The 18802-nt window shown below is 30.8% G+C and overlaps 1 protein-coding gene across 1 annotated transcript; it reads left to right on the forward strand.

The window, feature by feature from the left end:
- The first annotated feature begins 1813 nt into the window (after positions 1-1813).
- LOC145563771 (uncharacterized) lies at positions 1814-7354 on the forward strand. Its single transcript, XM_081624195.1, has 9 exons — positions 1814-2154; positions 3028-3212; positions 4272-4450; positions 5193-5477; positions 5602-5660; positions 5754-5790; positions 5945-6016; positions 6194-6515; positions 6706-7354. Exons 1-9 carry the CDS (start codon positions 2040-2042, stop codon positions 7168-7170), a joined length of 1719 nt encoding a protein of 572 aa, XP_081480321.1. The 5' UTR covers positions 1814-2039; the 3' UTR covers positions 7171-7354.
- Positions 7355-18802: the final 11448 nt, after the last annotated feature.

Below are 18802 nucleotides of genomic sequence, written 5' to 3' on the forward strand. Positions count from 1 at the left end.
TTTGACATAAAGTAGAGAGAAAAATGTCTAATCGTTGCAAATAATATAAAACGGAGGTAGTATTACATTCATAAGACACTGTGTTAATATTTAAAAAGTTCCTCAAATTGAAAGATATTACAGGAAAGCTTTCCTTTATTTTTTGATTGTTAGAATATTACTATGGATTTATATTATATTATATTATATTATATATATATATATATTCAATTTAAGAATAATTCCAAATCAGATTTTTTTTTGTTTTTTTCCTTGTATAAGAGACTAAGGTTTTGACTGAAATCTAATTTCACATATAGTATATAGTAATAGATAGACAGATTTTTGCACTATATACATGCTCTACTCTGATCATATTAGTGATTTATGATAATAAAAAAAAATACTGTCAATTGTCATATGCAATCCTATAAAATTAATATTTAAATATCAACCTTTATCATTTTAGATTTACTGGTAATTAAAAAGATAAATAATATTTGGATCTTGTTGACAAGCGGCATTAGATAACAATTAAAAAAATATTTCTTAAAATGGCATTAATTTGGAGATGCATGTTAAAATCACCTGTCAACGGTGTAATTAATGTTTATTTCAAGTTAATATTTCTACTTTTTCTTCATCTTATCCAAATGCCTTGGAGCATTCATTAAAATTTGCCACAATATTTCAATAGGAAAAATTGGCTGCAACACCCTGAAGTATGAGTTAGGTACACTGGGTACCCTGAACTATGCGTAGCAACCAAAACACCACCAACTATGGTGTTAGGTGCGACGTGTGCCTTAAATGTAAATTTTCGGCCACTTATTTCATCGGAGGAGGTAAATCCATGCGTGCTAAGTAATAACTGTTATAATGTGTGAAGATTCACCTCATCCCGGTGAAATAAGTTGCCGGAAATTTTCATTTATGTCACGCGTTGCACCTACCACCATAGTTGGTGGTGTTTTGGCTACTACGCAAAGTTAAGCCATACTTTAAGGTATTGCAGCCAATTTTGCCTATTTCAATATTAACATACCTTAAAGGTGTCAAAATCTAACTCAATCCGACCTCAAAGAAACTCGATTTAAGTTTCAACTTATGTGATTTAACATAACTCAAACTTGAACTAGACTTAGGGCCTGTTTTGTTCAGCTTAATTTCAGTTCAGTTCAGTTCAGCATCTATCTGTTCAGTTCAGTTTCTAATTTCCTTCTCTCATAAACAATTCATTTCAGCTCTATTCGGTTCAGTTCAGGGCTTGTTTCGATTTACTGAAAACAACTGAACTGAACTGATTGAGCTGAACTGAACTTGACTGTACTGAACTGAATAGAGCTGAAATAAATTGTTTATGAGAGAAAAAAAAATCAGGAATCGAACTGAACTGAACTGAACTGATTGAAACTGAACTAAATTGAACTGAAATTAAGGTAAATAGAACAGGTCTTTAACCCAAGCCAAACTAACCAAACCCGACTCAAGTATCCGAATTAACACCTCTTAATCTTTAATACATACGGTATGTATTAAGTATGGCAAAATATATGCCATAAGTCCATAACACTTAAAAAAGCACGGATGGAATATTATTTAATAAAATGACCCATTTTACTGTGGATGACCGCATTCCCACACAATCCCATCACACCAAATTCACACAATTTGTCAGAAACTTTGCGCTAAATTACTTAATTAACGCGTCCATCATTCTTACTCCATTACTTTACTTTACTTTATTTTACTTTCTTCATTTTCTCTCTCCTATTTTTCCCTTTTTCTAATCACCTTCACTTGTTTATAAAAAGCGTGCAATTGCATAACTTCCGCACTAAATCTAGTCTTCAAAAGCAGCCGTATCAACTAACACCTCCTTTTTTCACTTTGCTAAAATCTCAATCTCATACGTTTTCTTAATGTGAATGTAACTCAATAATATCATTTCAATGAATACCAAATCAACGTAATATTTTTGTTTTCTTCCTCATTTAATGTTTGATCCATGATTCTTCATTGCCGAGTAAAACGCTGTGATTTGCAGAGATTCTGCAAAAATGAAAAGTTCGGTTGTTATTTTGTTTGTTCTGGGTTGTTCAATCACCTGGGTTTCTTTCGTTTCAGCTGGCTTCAATCATCAACAATCTATCAACCCCATCAACTCTATTCTGGGTAATTATCATATTATTGAATTATTTGTTCATTTTGTTTCTGGGTTTTTGTTAGATTTCATTTTTGTTGTTGATTTTTTGATATTATGTGAGTTTCATTTTGTTACTTGGGATGTGGGTGTTGTTCTGTTCTTGAAACGGATTTTTCTGGGAAAAGGGTTGTTATATTATTGATTGTTTTGCTTTTTGTTCTTAGTAGCTTAGATAAACCTTTTCCTTTTTTTTTTTTTTTTTGGTGATTAATTGCATTATTTTTCTTGATGATACTACTTAGTTTAGCTCTGTATTATTGTTACTTTCAAATAAAAAAAAAAAAAAAACAAAAAGCTCTGTATTATTGTTAAAGAGATTGTGTCTTTTCTTTTATTTTTTATTTTATTTATTTTATTTTATTTGGGTGGTTAAATTCATTTATTTGAGTGCAATTTGGGATAACTTTAGTGCAAGCAATTTCTATAATTTATTTCAAGGCAATGTGGGTGTTGTTATAATGGTATCAGTTTCGTATGGAATAGAGTAATTATATTGTTACAAAAGGAAAGGAAGGTTAACAGAAACAAAAAGGTTGGAATGTAGCAATCAAGTAATAAATAATTTCTGTTAATTACTGGAATTTGATGCATCTACCTGATCAACTACCTTAATTGCCAATCATTTTCTTGATATGGTACATACTATTTTCTTGATCAATAATCATTTGATTTTCTTTCGGATCGATGCCGGGAAATTCTGTTCTTAGTTGTAGTATGCCTTTGCCTTACTCTTACGCTTCCAAGTATGTTGTTGTACTATCATGAGATGTTGTATTATCATGGTGCTGTTTTGAAGAACGTTGTTCTTAATTTGATATTAAGCTAATTATTTAATTATGCAGGCAACCAGAACTTGGGTCCTTTGAAAGATGGAATCTTAGGCCAAGCCCAAGCACCGAGCCCTGCGTATGATGAGCCTAAGATCCCTTTGTTGTTGGCCGGGAATCGAACCAAGAGACCCAATATACTCGGAAAATTTAGGATTTATCAGGATGGATGGGACATATCAAATAAGCATTACTGGGCTGTAAGGGACTTATTCATTTTCTTTGTTATAATTTATTTTTGTGGTCTCATTGTTGTTCTGTTCAGATATTGATGTATTTAATAATATAGATTTGTTTTAGATTGTTTGTATGCTTTGTTTATGTTCGTTTGTGAAATATTTGGTTTCTGAGTGTATTTGTTATGATCTTTGAGTATCTTATCACTCCTGAAGTGCTGATGTCCCAGAGTTGTTTTAATACTTTTGTGTATGTCTGAGACTTTAGTCCTTAGTGCCGTAGTTTACTAGTTTAAAATGATCTAATTTTAACTAATCTGAATTCTGTTTTGTTCTGTTTTGTTCTGTTTTCTTTGTTTGTAGGAGGTGTGAACAAATGTTTATGTCATTGTTTTTTTTTAGTTTTCCTTTCTCGTAATTCTGTTTGTCAATAAACACATATATTTTTGTATATAATGTTACATCAGTAGGATGACACTTGATTATTAAATGTTACCTTATAGACTTTTTTCTATAGTGGGGTTGTTTTAGAAGTGTTCATCAAAGATTAGTAGTTTCAGATTTCTATTAACAAATAACTTTGACATGCACATTAATTTATAGTTTCAGTTGCACATGCTAATACACTTTTATTTTTAGATCTAGATCTTTGACTATATGATTAGACTTGGATTGTGAACTAAAAACCTGAAAATTTTCTCATGGTACAATTAGCTGTAAAGAGTTTCTATTTTGTGAAATATACAATATGCAGTAAATGTTTGTATTGAGTATCATTTATGCCAAATCATTCCGTGTAGAGGAAGTCAAGGAACTAATAATCAGTAAGACCACTAAAAAAAAAATAGAATAATTCATTTATGGTAATGTTGACTGTTGAAACGGATGACTGATCTGTCCTTTACTTAAAAATATGATTTTAACACATGAATATGCGAAGGTCATTGATGGAAGATTCCGTTGTAGCGAACTTTGAATTGCTATTACTTTATTTTTAGCATGTGTAAACTTTAGACTTCATCCTAGCTTGAGATGTTGTGTTGCTGTTAGAGTCAGTCTCTTAATCTAATTTTTCTCCTGCAGTCTGTTGCTTTTACCGGTGCTGCTGGTTTCATCATCACGCTCATATGGTTGGTTTCCTTTGGTATCACACTACTTATTCACCATTGTTTTGGGTGGAGGATAAACTTCAAAGGGAAAGGATCAACGCCTTCCCAAAAGATTCGTCTTGTGCTGCTAATTATTTTCTCATGTGCCTCCATGTAATGACTTGAACCTTCCAATCAGTTGTTTCAAATTACATGTTTTAATTTTGGTTAAGATTTTCTCTCATGTGTTTCTATCAGTTGAGTGTGTCTTTGCCATAATATTGCCTTCTATTTACCAAAGAAAATAAGCCTGCAAAGTGCAAACATGAGTGAAGTATTTGGCCTTCATAGTAGTTCTTTTAATCAAGTATTATCTACACTAATAATGTGTGAAGTATATAACTAAGTATCCTTAATTATTTTAATTCCTTTTAACCCTTTTGCTGCCGATGTTATAAAACTCTCTATCCTAGGTCCTAGTTTGTGCTTTTATTCTTTATCATCATTGCCCTTAATATGTAAATTTAGACAAATATGCTCAATTTTGAGTGTCGGGTTTGCCTGTGTACAATTCATTTTAAAATTGATTATATCCCATGTCACAAAATTTCAGAGGGAAATTTTACTTGGGGTAAAGAAACTGATTGTACCTATAGACAGTAAAAGGCTAAATTCCTGGAGGAAGTAAAAGAATATGAAAGGCAGATAACATGTAACATTATCATACTTTACAAAATAGAAAGTATCAGATGCTCCCAGCTTTGGTTGGTATTTTTGTAACACACTACTTATCTCTAATTAAAGGTGCAAGATAAATAGGGATTGTTGTGTTTACCTCTCAAGGTTCAGATGCTTCTTTTATTTATGTTATATCTAAAGCCTCATCCTAATTTACTCCATTGATTCTTGTACACAGGGTGGGCTGTATTCTTTTATCAGTTGGCCAACTTGAATTTCATAGCGAAGGCTTGCAGACATTGAAATATGTTGTAAACCAATCGGACTACACAGCTCAAATGCTAAGAAATGTGTCAGAATACTTAACTCTTGTAAAGTCTGTTGATGTCCCTCAATTCAACCTGCAACAGAGTACCATGCAGGAGATTGATGAGCTGAATATGCGCTTGAGTTCTGGTGCTGACACGTTAACTGAGAAAACTAATGAAAATTCCGTAAAAGTCAGAAGAGTCTTCAATATTCTGTATGAACTCATATACCCCAATTATTTCACTTTAACATGAATTTTTGAGATTCTCATGTTTTAATTGAGGATCTGGGCTAACACTATATATGCTTTGACACTCTGTTCTTATATCTTGCTGCAGACGATCAGCGTTAATTATTGTTGCTTCTGTGATGCTTGTTTTGGCTATTTTGGGTCTGGGTACGTAAAATTGGCGACACTCGTTACCTTTTGCTATTTCTTCTCTACGATTGTTTGATTTCAGGGGTCACATTATGCTTTTTTGTTGTGCAGTGCTTTCTCTCCTTGGGCACCCAAATGTGATTCACATGTAAGTCTTTGCAGCATCATTCTTTTGTCCTTCCTATCACCAGCGTACAATTTAAAAAAAAATGTTTTCTTTAATTTTACTATTGTTTTCTCTCTATATTGTTGGTTGCCTGTTTTCCTTTTATGCTAATATATGTCTCATAACTAAACTGCAGATTCATTTTCAGTGGATGGATACTTGTGGCGGTTACATTGACTCTTTGCGGAACATTTATGATCTTGAACTCGTAAGTTAGCTGCAAGAAACACTCTTTTCATCTTCTTTGAAGTTTAGAAATGACAGAACCATAGTTGGAAATTCAAGCTCATCTTGAGACAATTTTCTATTCCTCTTTTGTAATTTCTATCATTATTGTTTGCAGTCTAACTAATAGTCAATGGAATGAACTTGCTATGTGATGCAGTGCTATTTCAGACTCATGTGTGGCAATGCAAGAGTGGGTAGATAATCCTCGAGCTGAGACAGCTCTTAGCAACATTCTTCCATGTGAAGATGAGAGAGCAACCAACCAGACACTGTTTGAAAGTAGAAAAGTTGTTCGCTTGCTTGTAAACACTCTCAATACGTATATTTACACTGCAGCAAACACGGATCGACCACCATCTGATCAATTCTACTACAATCAATCTGGACCTTTAATGCCCCCTCTTTGCTATCCTTATGATGATAAAATGCAAGATCGTGAGTGTTCACCTCAAGAGGTGTCTATGACAAGTGCTTCTACGGTATGTATGCTACATTTTCTTTATTTATTTATTTGCAGTCGTACAATGTGCTAAAAAGCTTAAGGCCTTTCAGTCTCTAGAATGATATTTTTCAACTTATGCCACTTTTAAGTTGCAAATATGGAGGTGTTTTAATATGTTAACTACTCTGATGTAATAATATGAAAATTTCACCTGAATCTTACTGCAGGTGTGGGAGAAATACATCTGCACAACATCCGTGGATAATAAAAATTGTACAAGTGTAGGCAGGCTGACTCCAGGGGTATATACTCAACTGGTGCTGGCTGTAAACGCAAGTTATGCTGTGCTGCATTACACCCCTGAGATGCTTAACCTTCAAAACTGTAATTTCTTGCGGGAAACATTTATGACAATTACATCGAGATTTTGCCCTCCTTTGGATCATAAACTTCTGATTGTGATTATAGGTTTGGGATTTATATCAGCTGGTATAATGCTGTGTCTCATTCTTTGGTTAGTCTATGCAAACCGCCCCCGAAGGGAGGAAGCGTTTGTGAAAACCCCATCAATAACAGGCTCAGGCAGTTGCAATGGGCTGAGCAACCGCCATGAAAACAAGGATGGTCGTGTTAGTATGGTATCTTTTGTAGTAACATCTCCAGCTAGAGTTGTTCCAGATATAGAAAAATAGTTCGTTGATCTGAGATTTTCTTCCCACCTTCCAATTAATGATAGAGAAACCAAGGTGGTGCCATTTGTTAAGCATCATCTTGAGTTTGTGGTTGGTAGGAATTGTATGATTATTGTATATTGTATCGTAATTTTGTATAGTATATTGTTTAATAATAGAAATGAGCTACGATTCTTGTATTCTACTACGTATAAAATATTTCGGCTGTAAAATCTGGGCGCAAGCAGGTTTACTATACCTGATGTCCTGATATATATCAGGCTATCAGCTGAAATTAGTTACATTACAACATCGTATGTTTTATTGTACTTCTTTTGGTTTGCAGAAATTTGACTTTAGTACTATTCATAAACTTTACATGTTTGGCTTTGGGAATTGTTTCTTCGTAAGAGATTATCTCATCTTTTGGCCATCTAAGCCCTAGAGAATTCTCTACATCGTGTGTTGAAGCTAAATACCGAGGCAATGCAAATGTTGATATTGAACTGTATTGACTCCGTTATTTCTTACTTGACCTTCATTGTCCTCTTTGACAGGGTACTTGGGTTTATAGATTGTGAATGTTAATCTAGCAACCAGCAATGAAGCATAGGGATATCTGGATATGTATATTCATTTCATTCAAAAGTTGGATTTAATTACAACATTTTCTTTTGTCATCGATTTTGATTATGGCAACACTTATTTATTTGTCAAGGATCTAATACTTATCTATTGTATTTATTTCTCAACTAATCCCACTTCTACTATTTTACTTTTTTTTTTTTCGAAACAACTTTACTATTTTACTTATGTTATACAATATATGTATTAGTGGATGCCCATTATATCCCTAGGATTATTCAGGAATATTCTAGATACTATTATTCCCCAAAACCCTAGTTATATCTCATGTATAAATATATGTATACTCCCACATATTATTGAATAAGAATATCGATCTATTCTCTCTCCTACTTTCTTCTCTTTCTCTTATTTTTATAACACGTTATCAGCACCATCGCTAAGAAAAATTGGTTGAGTAAAGGGAGACAGAAAACCAATACTATGCCGATTAACTCGACGAAAATATGAGGGAAATCAGTCATCCAAAAATATGAGGGAAATCAATCATCATCGAGGTTAGTCTTTTGTATTTATTGGATTAATTAGTATGAAATTTATCATGAATTCATCACTATTTTTGTGTTACGATTGAACAATATTTCGATTTTATAAACATGTACTCTTTCGATTAATGCAAAGTATATATATATATATATATATATATATATATATATATATATATATATATATATATATATATATATATATATATATATATATATATATATATATATATATATATATATATTTATATATCGGTATGCGACACTGATTATATTTGTTGTATGGAGTTTGATATATGCTTCAATTTATTAAAATCAATTATTTATTTATTATTGTATAATCTCCTTATATGCTTGAGGAATGCAATTTGATAACCCTGCATTGAAGGTGTTGCAAAATGCCAACTGCCCAATACTAAGAATTACGGAGTATTACTTTATTCTCTATGATTCCATGATTATTATGTTTATTTGTATGCCATTGATTTAGGATTATCATTGCTACCTTATTATAATGAATTATGGCTTATTATATAAGCATTATTGGATGATGGTGGATTTATTGAATTGGTGGAAGTTTTTTTTACGTCTCGTATTATTTTATTTTTTCTCTGATAAACTTTGGTAAATAATAAATAAATTGTGTCATGATCATTGTCAATCTTTCGTACAACTACTACATACATAGCAAGTATCTCTGGTAAGCCTATTAGTAGATAGTTACATGAACTCATTTTGGAGGTTGCTTTGTTAAATTATGACAGGATGTTAAAGTTGTGCTTTTCTTCTACTCGTAGTAATGAGACACGACGCAGCTTGAAACATTCATATGATGATTGATATTATTATTTGTGTACTATTATTTCAACTTGATGTTAGTGGTATCTGTTGCCTAGTTGAGTATATATGGACTATTGATGTAGAGTATCCATCATTATGCCCTTTTATAGATTCAATGATATTCTAAGGAGCATTAGTTTTGAAGATTTAAAATAAGTACGGAGTATAATTTTTGGTTTTCAATCTTATATATAATTATATATATATATTTTTTTTCGATTCAATCTTACTAGTAATAAAGACTTAAAGTATTATACTAGTACAGATCAAGTTGTCTGATCTATAATGAGAGGATTGCAAGTGAAACTTGTATTTCACTAGAAGCATGACGTTAGATTAGGACTAATTTATTTTGTTCAATTGTAAGTATGTGTTTAAAATCATATTATATGTGTTATTTTTGTTTGATCAATAATTACAAGTCAAAACTATATTTATTGAAGTAAAACAACGGTAAACTATTATCCTCATAATTATTTACATATGATAATTCTTGTACAGTCAACTATAGTTAGCATTCTTATCTCCTAGCATACTTATCACTTTAAGTTGTTTTATTTGTAATATCTTTAGCTTGGATACGTTGTTCTCTCTGTAAAGTCTACTAAAGCATATATGCCAATCTTCTATTCCACTAGAACTAAACATTGAATTTGTCAGAAGAATGTATATATTATTTTTGTTACAGATTTTACTTTGGGTCTATCTTGATTGAATCAAGTGATTGTACCATGCTCATACAGTTCTTGGTTGAAGATTGTTTCGTAGTGAAATAGTCAAGTTATGTAGTGAAGTATCAAATAGTACTATAATATAATAATATTGAAAAGAGTTATGATTAGAAATAATGAATTTTTTCATTTATATGGATTTAAAATTCCCCAAACTTTATAAAGAAATATATATATATACTTGTATGTAGTCTAATCGTATTTTGAATTTAAATGTGTATATGAGGGTAATCTTTTATTTTATGTGAAAATAATTGATTTTGGGATTATGAGCAATAGTGGTAATAATGACAATGTTTACTATATGATATCATATTCCTTAATAAATGTAGATGGATGATAGATAGATTTGTGATTTATTTCAATTGCATATGAAAAATATGCAAATGTATTTTGAATGATTGATGTGTCATTTATATATTAAATAATTATACCATATGGACCTGAAGTTCCTTAAATATTTATGAAGGGCCAGAAAGCCCCAGGAATAATATGAAGACTTATAAATGACCAATAAATTTCTAATTGTTTCTAATGTATGTTGCTTGGATAATCCACCGTTTACATAATTAGTGTGTTCCTATATACACAATGTCATGTGAAAATATAAAGAATTTATATAGTTTATATATTATTGTCTTTTGTTTGGATATCCAAGATACCAAATTCTAGCTGAATATTGATAAATAACTAGATATATTCATTCCCAGAAGTGAATGAGATTTTGCATACTTAATAGAGATTAGCATGCTTGCATGATGTTCTTTTGATTGTATATAATTCTTCATGGAAAAGTTCATAAGATAGAATTGCAAACATGAATAGATATTATCTTTATGAGCAAGAGATTGAACATGCATGACATTGTGAGCAACTCACTTGATAAATATGTTTATGCCCATACTTATGAGATATTCCAATTTAAAATGAATGCAAGAGGAACATTTGACTTGATACATGACATTGCCAAAAATAAATTCTGGCTTAAAAGACGCAATATAATTAATTAAAGGTTGTTGGACGATTAATATTATGCCCCCATATGCAAGGATTAGGGGGAGATATTATTCATTCCGTTAATTTAGGTAATCCTTGCACAAAAACACTAAAATGCTTTGATGGTCAGTTTGATACATACATTAACTTACATATCAACATTTATTTGATAGAGGTGGCCACACGATAATTAAATCTTTAGTATGATACCATCCTGGAGATATATATGAACAATTGTACTGTCATTGACTATATACTAGTTGTAAAGGCTCCCATTAAAATTTATGTCCCAGAAAGGACAATATCAGTTGTTAATCAACCAAGGAGACGCCTGAAGCGTGGTAGATTAATGGATACCTATAGATAATATGAATTTTCGAAAAAAAAAAAGAAAGGAGCAACTGTTGACAATGACAAATTTGATGATGAAGTGATAAACTTTATTAGATCACTAGAACCATCATGTTTAGTAAAATTAAATTTTACCATATTTATACAAAAGACTCCAGAAGAGTAGGAAATGTCCAACAAGATTAGCATGTATCAAGATTATACTTAATGCTCCAGCAGAGCGTAATTAAGTTATTATTATCGATCATGTATTAGTTGGTTGTCTTGCCAAGTGAATAAAGATATGCATATTATTGTTCTTATATCACATTATATTCATGGCCATGCATAAAATACATTTGATAAGGTGATCACAGAATTGGAAAACTGACCATATATAGTTTAAATAAAAAGTGATTGAATGTGAAAATTAAATAGGCCATCCGGGTTCAATAAATACTCGTTATGAGAACCTGAAGTTTCATTTGATATGAAAGAAATTATGTGCTGACGCTCTCTCAATGTTAGATATATGAAATGAATTGAATGGCAAGACATAACATTGAGATACATTTAAATTGTGAATTTAATAGTTTATTTTGACGAAAAAAAATTTCAAGAGATTGTATATATATAAATATATATATATAAGTTTCTAACAACTTTGTATGGGCATATGTAATGGGTGGCCAGAAGTTCACCAGGATAGTTTATGTTTTGTACAGTTTCAGGTGAGTAGAAGCTCACCGTATTAGGTGACTGAAAGCTCACTAAGGCTACTTGTATGTTAAATTTTTGAGTAACTAATATCTCATTATTAAAGTCTTTTGATGATCAGAAGATCACTGTCTAGTGAATTATATACAAGTGACTTATACTTATATAACAATCTCTTGATAATTGGGGCTATTATCAGTCATCACAAGAATAAAGATAAGAAATGATGAATAACTGCACAATATACTCTCCCCCAATGGATAATATTCTCCAGAAGAGATAAATTTTATTATATATAATCTTCCCAATGAAATGAATTATTTTGCAAATTTATGTACTAAGTTGGTCAAGAATTTTAATGCCCCTATATATGAGTTATTTTACCAACTTAGGGGGAGAAGGGTTAGCATAAGTTGGCAAAATCAAAAACTTGATGATCCCTGTAATGTAAGTTTGAAAAGTTATATGCCAACTATTGTCTACATATTATCAAGATATGTTGCACATTTATGATTTGATTTGTATTTAGTTATGACTCATGTTGCATAACGTTGAAGATACATTTTGGTCATATTAATTATGTGTATACATTGAGATAAAATCTTGCCAATTATACTTGAAGCACTACACCTGAAGTGTAGGTTGTATGATCGGTTCCAAAATAAAGATAAGTCTAATATATATGATATATGGCAAGATAGTGCAGTTAACACTAATAGTGTAATAGTATATAAATACTCTAGTGTATAAAATACCCTAAAAGTGGTATAGATATCTGAATTATTACAATAGATGGCCTATGATGTAAGAAAGTTATGATGGTACCAATAAGAAATGTATTCAGATATCATTGCAAAATAGCATGCAAATTAAATTGTATCTTGAGGAATTATATGATACCGGTATATGATAGAACCGATACATAATATGCATATGCAAAATGAATGGACTTGTGAATAAGGGATCAGAAATATATGTCCATTTTGATGTCGACATGAAACTAAGATAATAAATCAAAAGTTTATCATGGACTAGTAGTCCAATTTGAAAATGGATTTCTGAAATCCACACTGTACAGTGTTTACATTTGAGTCCTTTATGTTTGAGTTTTAGATTTATGCATTACTCATTGTATGTATAGGATGTAGTTTGATGCATTACTCATCACATATGTATTTTGTTCATGATTTTATCATAAATTCTACATCTCATATTGCATGCCTTAGTTATATACAACAATTGTGTTATATGTGAATGTTTGTGGTATGACGAGTTTATAATTATGATGAAGGCTTACAAGAAGAAATTTATATATATTTCGATGGGCTTATAATTAATTGTGATGAAAGTTTATACGATGACGATTCAATAGCATGTTATGAATCATGCATAAAAGTTCCCGAAGAACTTACATACAACGTATTCAAATATCTAGCCCTTCAAATTCTATATTTTGAAAAATGGCAATGTTGATATTGTTATCAAACTCATGGAGAGTATTGGTGATTAAGTTATTGAGTTTTCAACCTGAAATTTAACCAAGTGAGAGTTAATCGATTTTTGTATTCATTGGAAAACTCTCGTCTAAAATGAAAATGTCTAAAGAAGAATAGTAATGAGATATATTACAGTAAGAATAATCTTCTTATGGTCCAGAAGAACCATGAGTAAAGTATATAATAATTACTTATGTTATATTATTACTAATTCATATAAGCTTAGATAATGATATCAAGATATCACAAGTTGCCATAAAATATTATCAATATTTGATTATCAATAGCTACTTTACGACCTCCAGAAGTAGGCAAAATTTTGTGGTAAGGCAACTTGAAACAAAATTGTGATATAAGATAGTGGTAAACACAACATAGGTATTGTTCTCACAAGTATGCATGGATAAATGAAGATGCCTAACAGTGAAGATTTGAAGATTCAAGTTTGATCAGGGAGGATCGGCTATCAAAGAATGTTATTCAGCTACAAATGTGAAGTCACTAAGGCATTGGATACATTAAATTGGAAGATCTCAAGTTATGCATTCATCAGGGGGAGAAAAATACGCGCTGCACTCTTTTTCCCTTAACTATGGTTTTGTCCCACATTGGGTTTTCCTGGTAAGGTTTTTAACGAGGCAGCATGTCAAGGCGTATTACGAAAGTGTTGTACTCTTTTTCCTTCACTAGGTTTTTATCCCATCGGGTTTTCCCTAGTAAGGTTTTAACGAGGCACACTATTCGATAATGGTCATCCAAGGGGGAGCGTTATATAATATATGTATTAGTGGATGCCCATTATATCCTAGGATTATTCAGGAATATTCTAGATACTATTATTCCCCAAAACCCTAGTTATATCTCATGTATAAATATATGTATACTCCCATATATTATTGAATAAGAATATCGATCTATTCTCTCTCCTACTTTCTTCTCTTTCTCTTATTTTTATAACAACTTATACTACTTATTTAATTATTTCTCTTTCCTACTAATAAATAATTAGATATCGAAAAATATTGTGTAGAACGGACTCACGTGAGTCCGTTCTATTAATCGGCCCGCGCGCAGCCCGTCATTTAAATATCCATGAATTTTTTTAAAAAAAATTCAAAACCAACGTTCCGCCTTTCTCCTTCTTCTTCTTACCCATGTTTTCTGCATTTCACTCCATTTTCACTCTATTTTCGTTAGTTACACTCCATTACTATCGAATTAACTCCATTTTCCCGAATAATTCGCATCACTACTTCATTTTTCAGCTTTAAATTTATTTGCAAGTAATTAATTTTCAGTTTTTTGGTTCTTATATATAAACCCTAACTTTCGTCATTCTCGACTCCATTAATGTCTGACCTTTCGTCGATTAAAGATTTTTCGCCCTTAAAAGTTTATCATAAACGAAGTAAACAACCACGAAAACAGGAGAGGACAGTTGCAATGGTTGAAAGGTTTATTATATTTCAATTATTTTTAGGTTATACATTTTTTGTTGAAATCCTTTTTTATAACTTATAATTTCGTTCTGTAGGTATCATTCTGAACCTCCATTGAAGAAGCGTGGTCCTAAACCTGGTTCTAAACAAAGTCGAGTTGTTAGGTGTGAAATTCTATTCTATTTATTTCGCAAAAAGTCTTGTTTGGATATAGCATTTGTTGTTTTATAATAGAATATTTTTGTTAGGAAACATAGCATTTCTGGTTTGATGTAGAATATTCTTGTCTGGAATTAGCTTATTGTTGTTGTAATTATATTGTTGTAATTTAATAATAGATTATTATTGTCAGTATTCACAATTACTTTGTCAGGAATTATATTATTTGTATCAGAAATTAGCTTATTATTTTGTGATAAATCATACTTGAAAATTAGATTGTCTTGAATTACATTATTTTATTTTGATAATAGAATATGTTTGTCAGGAATTAGATTATTTTGGTTAGAAATTAAGTTATTTTTGTCAGGAGTTAAATTACATCAGTCAGGAATAAGATTGTTTCAATCACAAATAAGATTATTTTTATCAGGAATAAGATATATGTGTGATTACATTAGTCAGGAATAACATTTATTTTATCAGGAATAAGATAGATTTTCTTTGACATTACAATATTTTTGTCATGAATTAGATTATTTTGGTCACAAATTAAGTTATTTTTGTCAGAAATAAAATATACCAGTTAGGAATAAGATTATTATAATAAAAAATAAGATTACTTTTATCAGGGATAAGATACTTATTGTCAGGATTAAGAATGTTTTAGTCAGTTTACAATTTTAATGTGATTTTTTACTTTTCAATTTTTCAGTTCTCTTACTAAAGATGATATTTCATACCTACAAGTTGGTAATAAATCCAGTACTAATCAACTTTGTCAAATTTTGGAAGATCTAAGTGAGAAGCAAAAGAAGGATGTTATAAAAATTGGTTTTGGTGGTTTGCTTCATTTTAATTTGAAGGAAAATATTAGCCATCAGTTATACAATTATGTAGTTACTCATTATACTCCTAAGGCTAGAAATCTGATTGTTGGTAAAAAAAGGAACATGCCATTCATATTGATAGTTCTAATATTGTTGATGTGTTGGGTATTCCTTATACCGATTTAGCTGTTAAAGAGGTATCTAAAATCAAGAAAGGATTTAATCCTGATTATGGTTTGAAGTTAGAGTGGAGGAAGTTTTTGGGTTTGGATAAAAGAGACGAATTTGAAAGTAAAAAGTAAAAGAAGAGGAAAACTGGAGATGAATCTGAAAAAGCTGTTGAAAGTAAGAAGAAGAAGACATATGCCAATTTTGGCATTTATGAAAAGTTGTTTGAGAAATTTAGAGATGGGGGTTATGAATTTAAAAGACTTTTTGTTATGTTTTCTGTATCCCATTTTTTGGCTCCAATGGGTGATAAGTCCCCAAACTTCAACATCATTAAGTCTTTGGAAGATGTACGTTCCATAAAGACTTACAACTGGGCTGGTTATGTGATTCAATAGCAGAAGTTCAGGCATTTGCTTTGAAGAGGCAGGCAGAAAGGGAAGGGAAAACTAAATCAAGACAAGTAAATGGTTGTTTGATTACATTTGTAATTGCCTTTTTGCAAAAGTTTGAGTTTGGGACCACGTTAGATAGGAAGCCATTTATAATGAATTGGACTGATGAAAGTCTAAATGAGAGGATTAAGGAAGTTGCAGAAAATATGGACTGTGGTACTTTGAAACAGTATCCTCAGACCATTCCAAAACAGTATGCTGGCAAAAGTGAACAGGTTATTTTAAAAGCTTTTCAACTTGAGAGCATTAAGTTTAAGCTTGAAGATAGTGATGAAGAAGATTTTGATGTAAAGAAGGAAGGTTTTGGTGTACAACCTACTAGATTTAATTTGAAAGTTGAAGATGAGAAAGCTAGATATGTAATGTACAAGATTCCTCAAGATTATCCCACTGGTGACGAGATTGACAAGATGGGCATTGATGTAAGTTTAAAATCTCATCTTTTTATTAATTTTGTTAAGTTTATTATTCAAGTTTTGATACTATATAACCTGCTACATATTACTTAAATTTTTGTCAGGAATTAAGTGATTTTTGTCAGGAGTTAAAAAATATCAGTCAGGAATAAGATTGTTTCAGTCAGAAATTAATTTACTTTTTTTAGGAATAAGAATTAATTAGTCAGGAATTATATTATTTTGGTTAGGAATTAAATTATTTTAGTCACGAAATAAATTATCTCAATCAGGAATAACATTATTTCAGTCAGAAATTAGATTACTTTTATCAGGAATAAGAAAATGTTAGTTAGGAATTAGATTATTTTGGTCAGGAGTTAAATTATTTTTGTCAGGAAATAAATTATCTCAATCAGGAATAAGATTGTTCCAGTCATAAATTATATTACTTCTTTCGGGAATAAGAATGTTGCAATCAGGAATTAGAATATTTCAGTCAGGATTCATAGTTAGGAATTACAATATTTTATTATATGTTACTTAGTCACTCTTTATTCTGTTTTTTACTAGCCTGTGAAGAAGAAAATGATGAAATTTGGACGTGACTTGAAGATCGTATCAGAGAACCAAATTCACTTCGCTATTGATTTGAAGGATGGAGCAAGGACATTTTCACAAGAGTCTCAATCTCAAGGAGAAGATGACATATATTCTAATCCTCACTTCTTAGCAAAAATTGATGAAATAGTGGAAGTTGCTATGCAGAGCAAAAAGTTAGCTTCTGATTTGGATCAATTTGATAATAAGCTTAAGCCTGATGATATTGTAGGTTTTATTATCTTTATTATTATTTTATATATTAAATTTATTTAAGATTTGTATCTGATATTAATATGGATTTTATATAGGTGCAAAATGTTATTTTTGATCTTGATTTGGGAAAAGACCAAACTGAAGATAATGAAGGTCATTTAGAAAATGCAAATCAAGGAAATAATATCAATGTAGAGGATGAAACTGATATTGTTGAAGGGATAGGAGAGGGGAATAAAGATCAAGCCTATGTATTCACTGTGGAGCAAGGAACTAATATTAATCAAAATTTGAATAGAGAACCAAAATCAGTTGGTGGTTCAGTTGGCGGAGAAGATGTGCTTGATTTTGAACCTGGCATAGGACCATTAGAAACTGTGGTTGGTTCAGTTGGTGGAGAAGCTATTCTTGGATCTAAAACTGTTGTTGGTTCTGAACTTGTCACAGGACCATTAGAAACTTTGACATCACCTCAAAGAACACCAAACAAAGCCAAGGGACTCAATGAATTTTATTCTGATGGTCTAAATGAGAATCAAGCTAGGGTTGTGCAAGAAGGGAGGAGTTTCTTGAAGGGAGATCAGTCAATGCCTAAGTTTCAGTTAATTACTCCTACTCCTCAACCATCTCAAGGAGAAAGTACAGTAGTTAATGAAGAAGAAAATCCAGTAGTTGTGATAAAGAAAATGAAAATGACAAGGATGATGATAGCACATCTAAGGTCTAATATTTGTATAATTTATTAAAATAATATTTTTATTTAACTTTGATATATTATATAAATGAATATATCTTTTATTTGTATTATACATATGATCTCAGGTTGTTACTAAATTTGATGAATTAATTCAGTCTAAAGTTACAGAAGAACATCATTTAGCTATTGTTCAAGCTCATCAGGTAATTTTTTATGTTATTTTGTTCATGAATTAAAGTATTTTAGTCAGAAATTAGTCTTATTTTCTCAGGAATTACATTATTTAGTCAGGAATTAGATTACTTATATCAAAAATTTGTTTTTTTTTTGTCAGAAATTAAATTAATTTTGTCAGAAATTTGTTCATTATTGTCAGGAATTAGATTTTTTTTTTGTCATGTATTAGATTATATTTGTCAGAAATTAATTTATATTTGGCAGAAATTTGTTTATT

This window comes from Chenopodium album, chromosome 10, assembly GCF_948465745.1.
Source record: "Chenopodium album chromosome 10, dcCheAlbu1.1, whole genome shotgun sequence".
NCBI lineage: Eukaryota > Viridiplantae > Streptophyta > Magnoliopsida > Caryophyllales > Amaranthaceae > Chenopodium > Chenopodium album.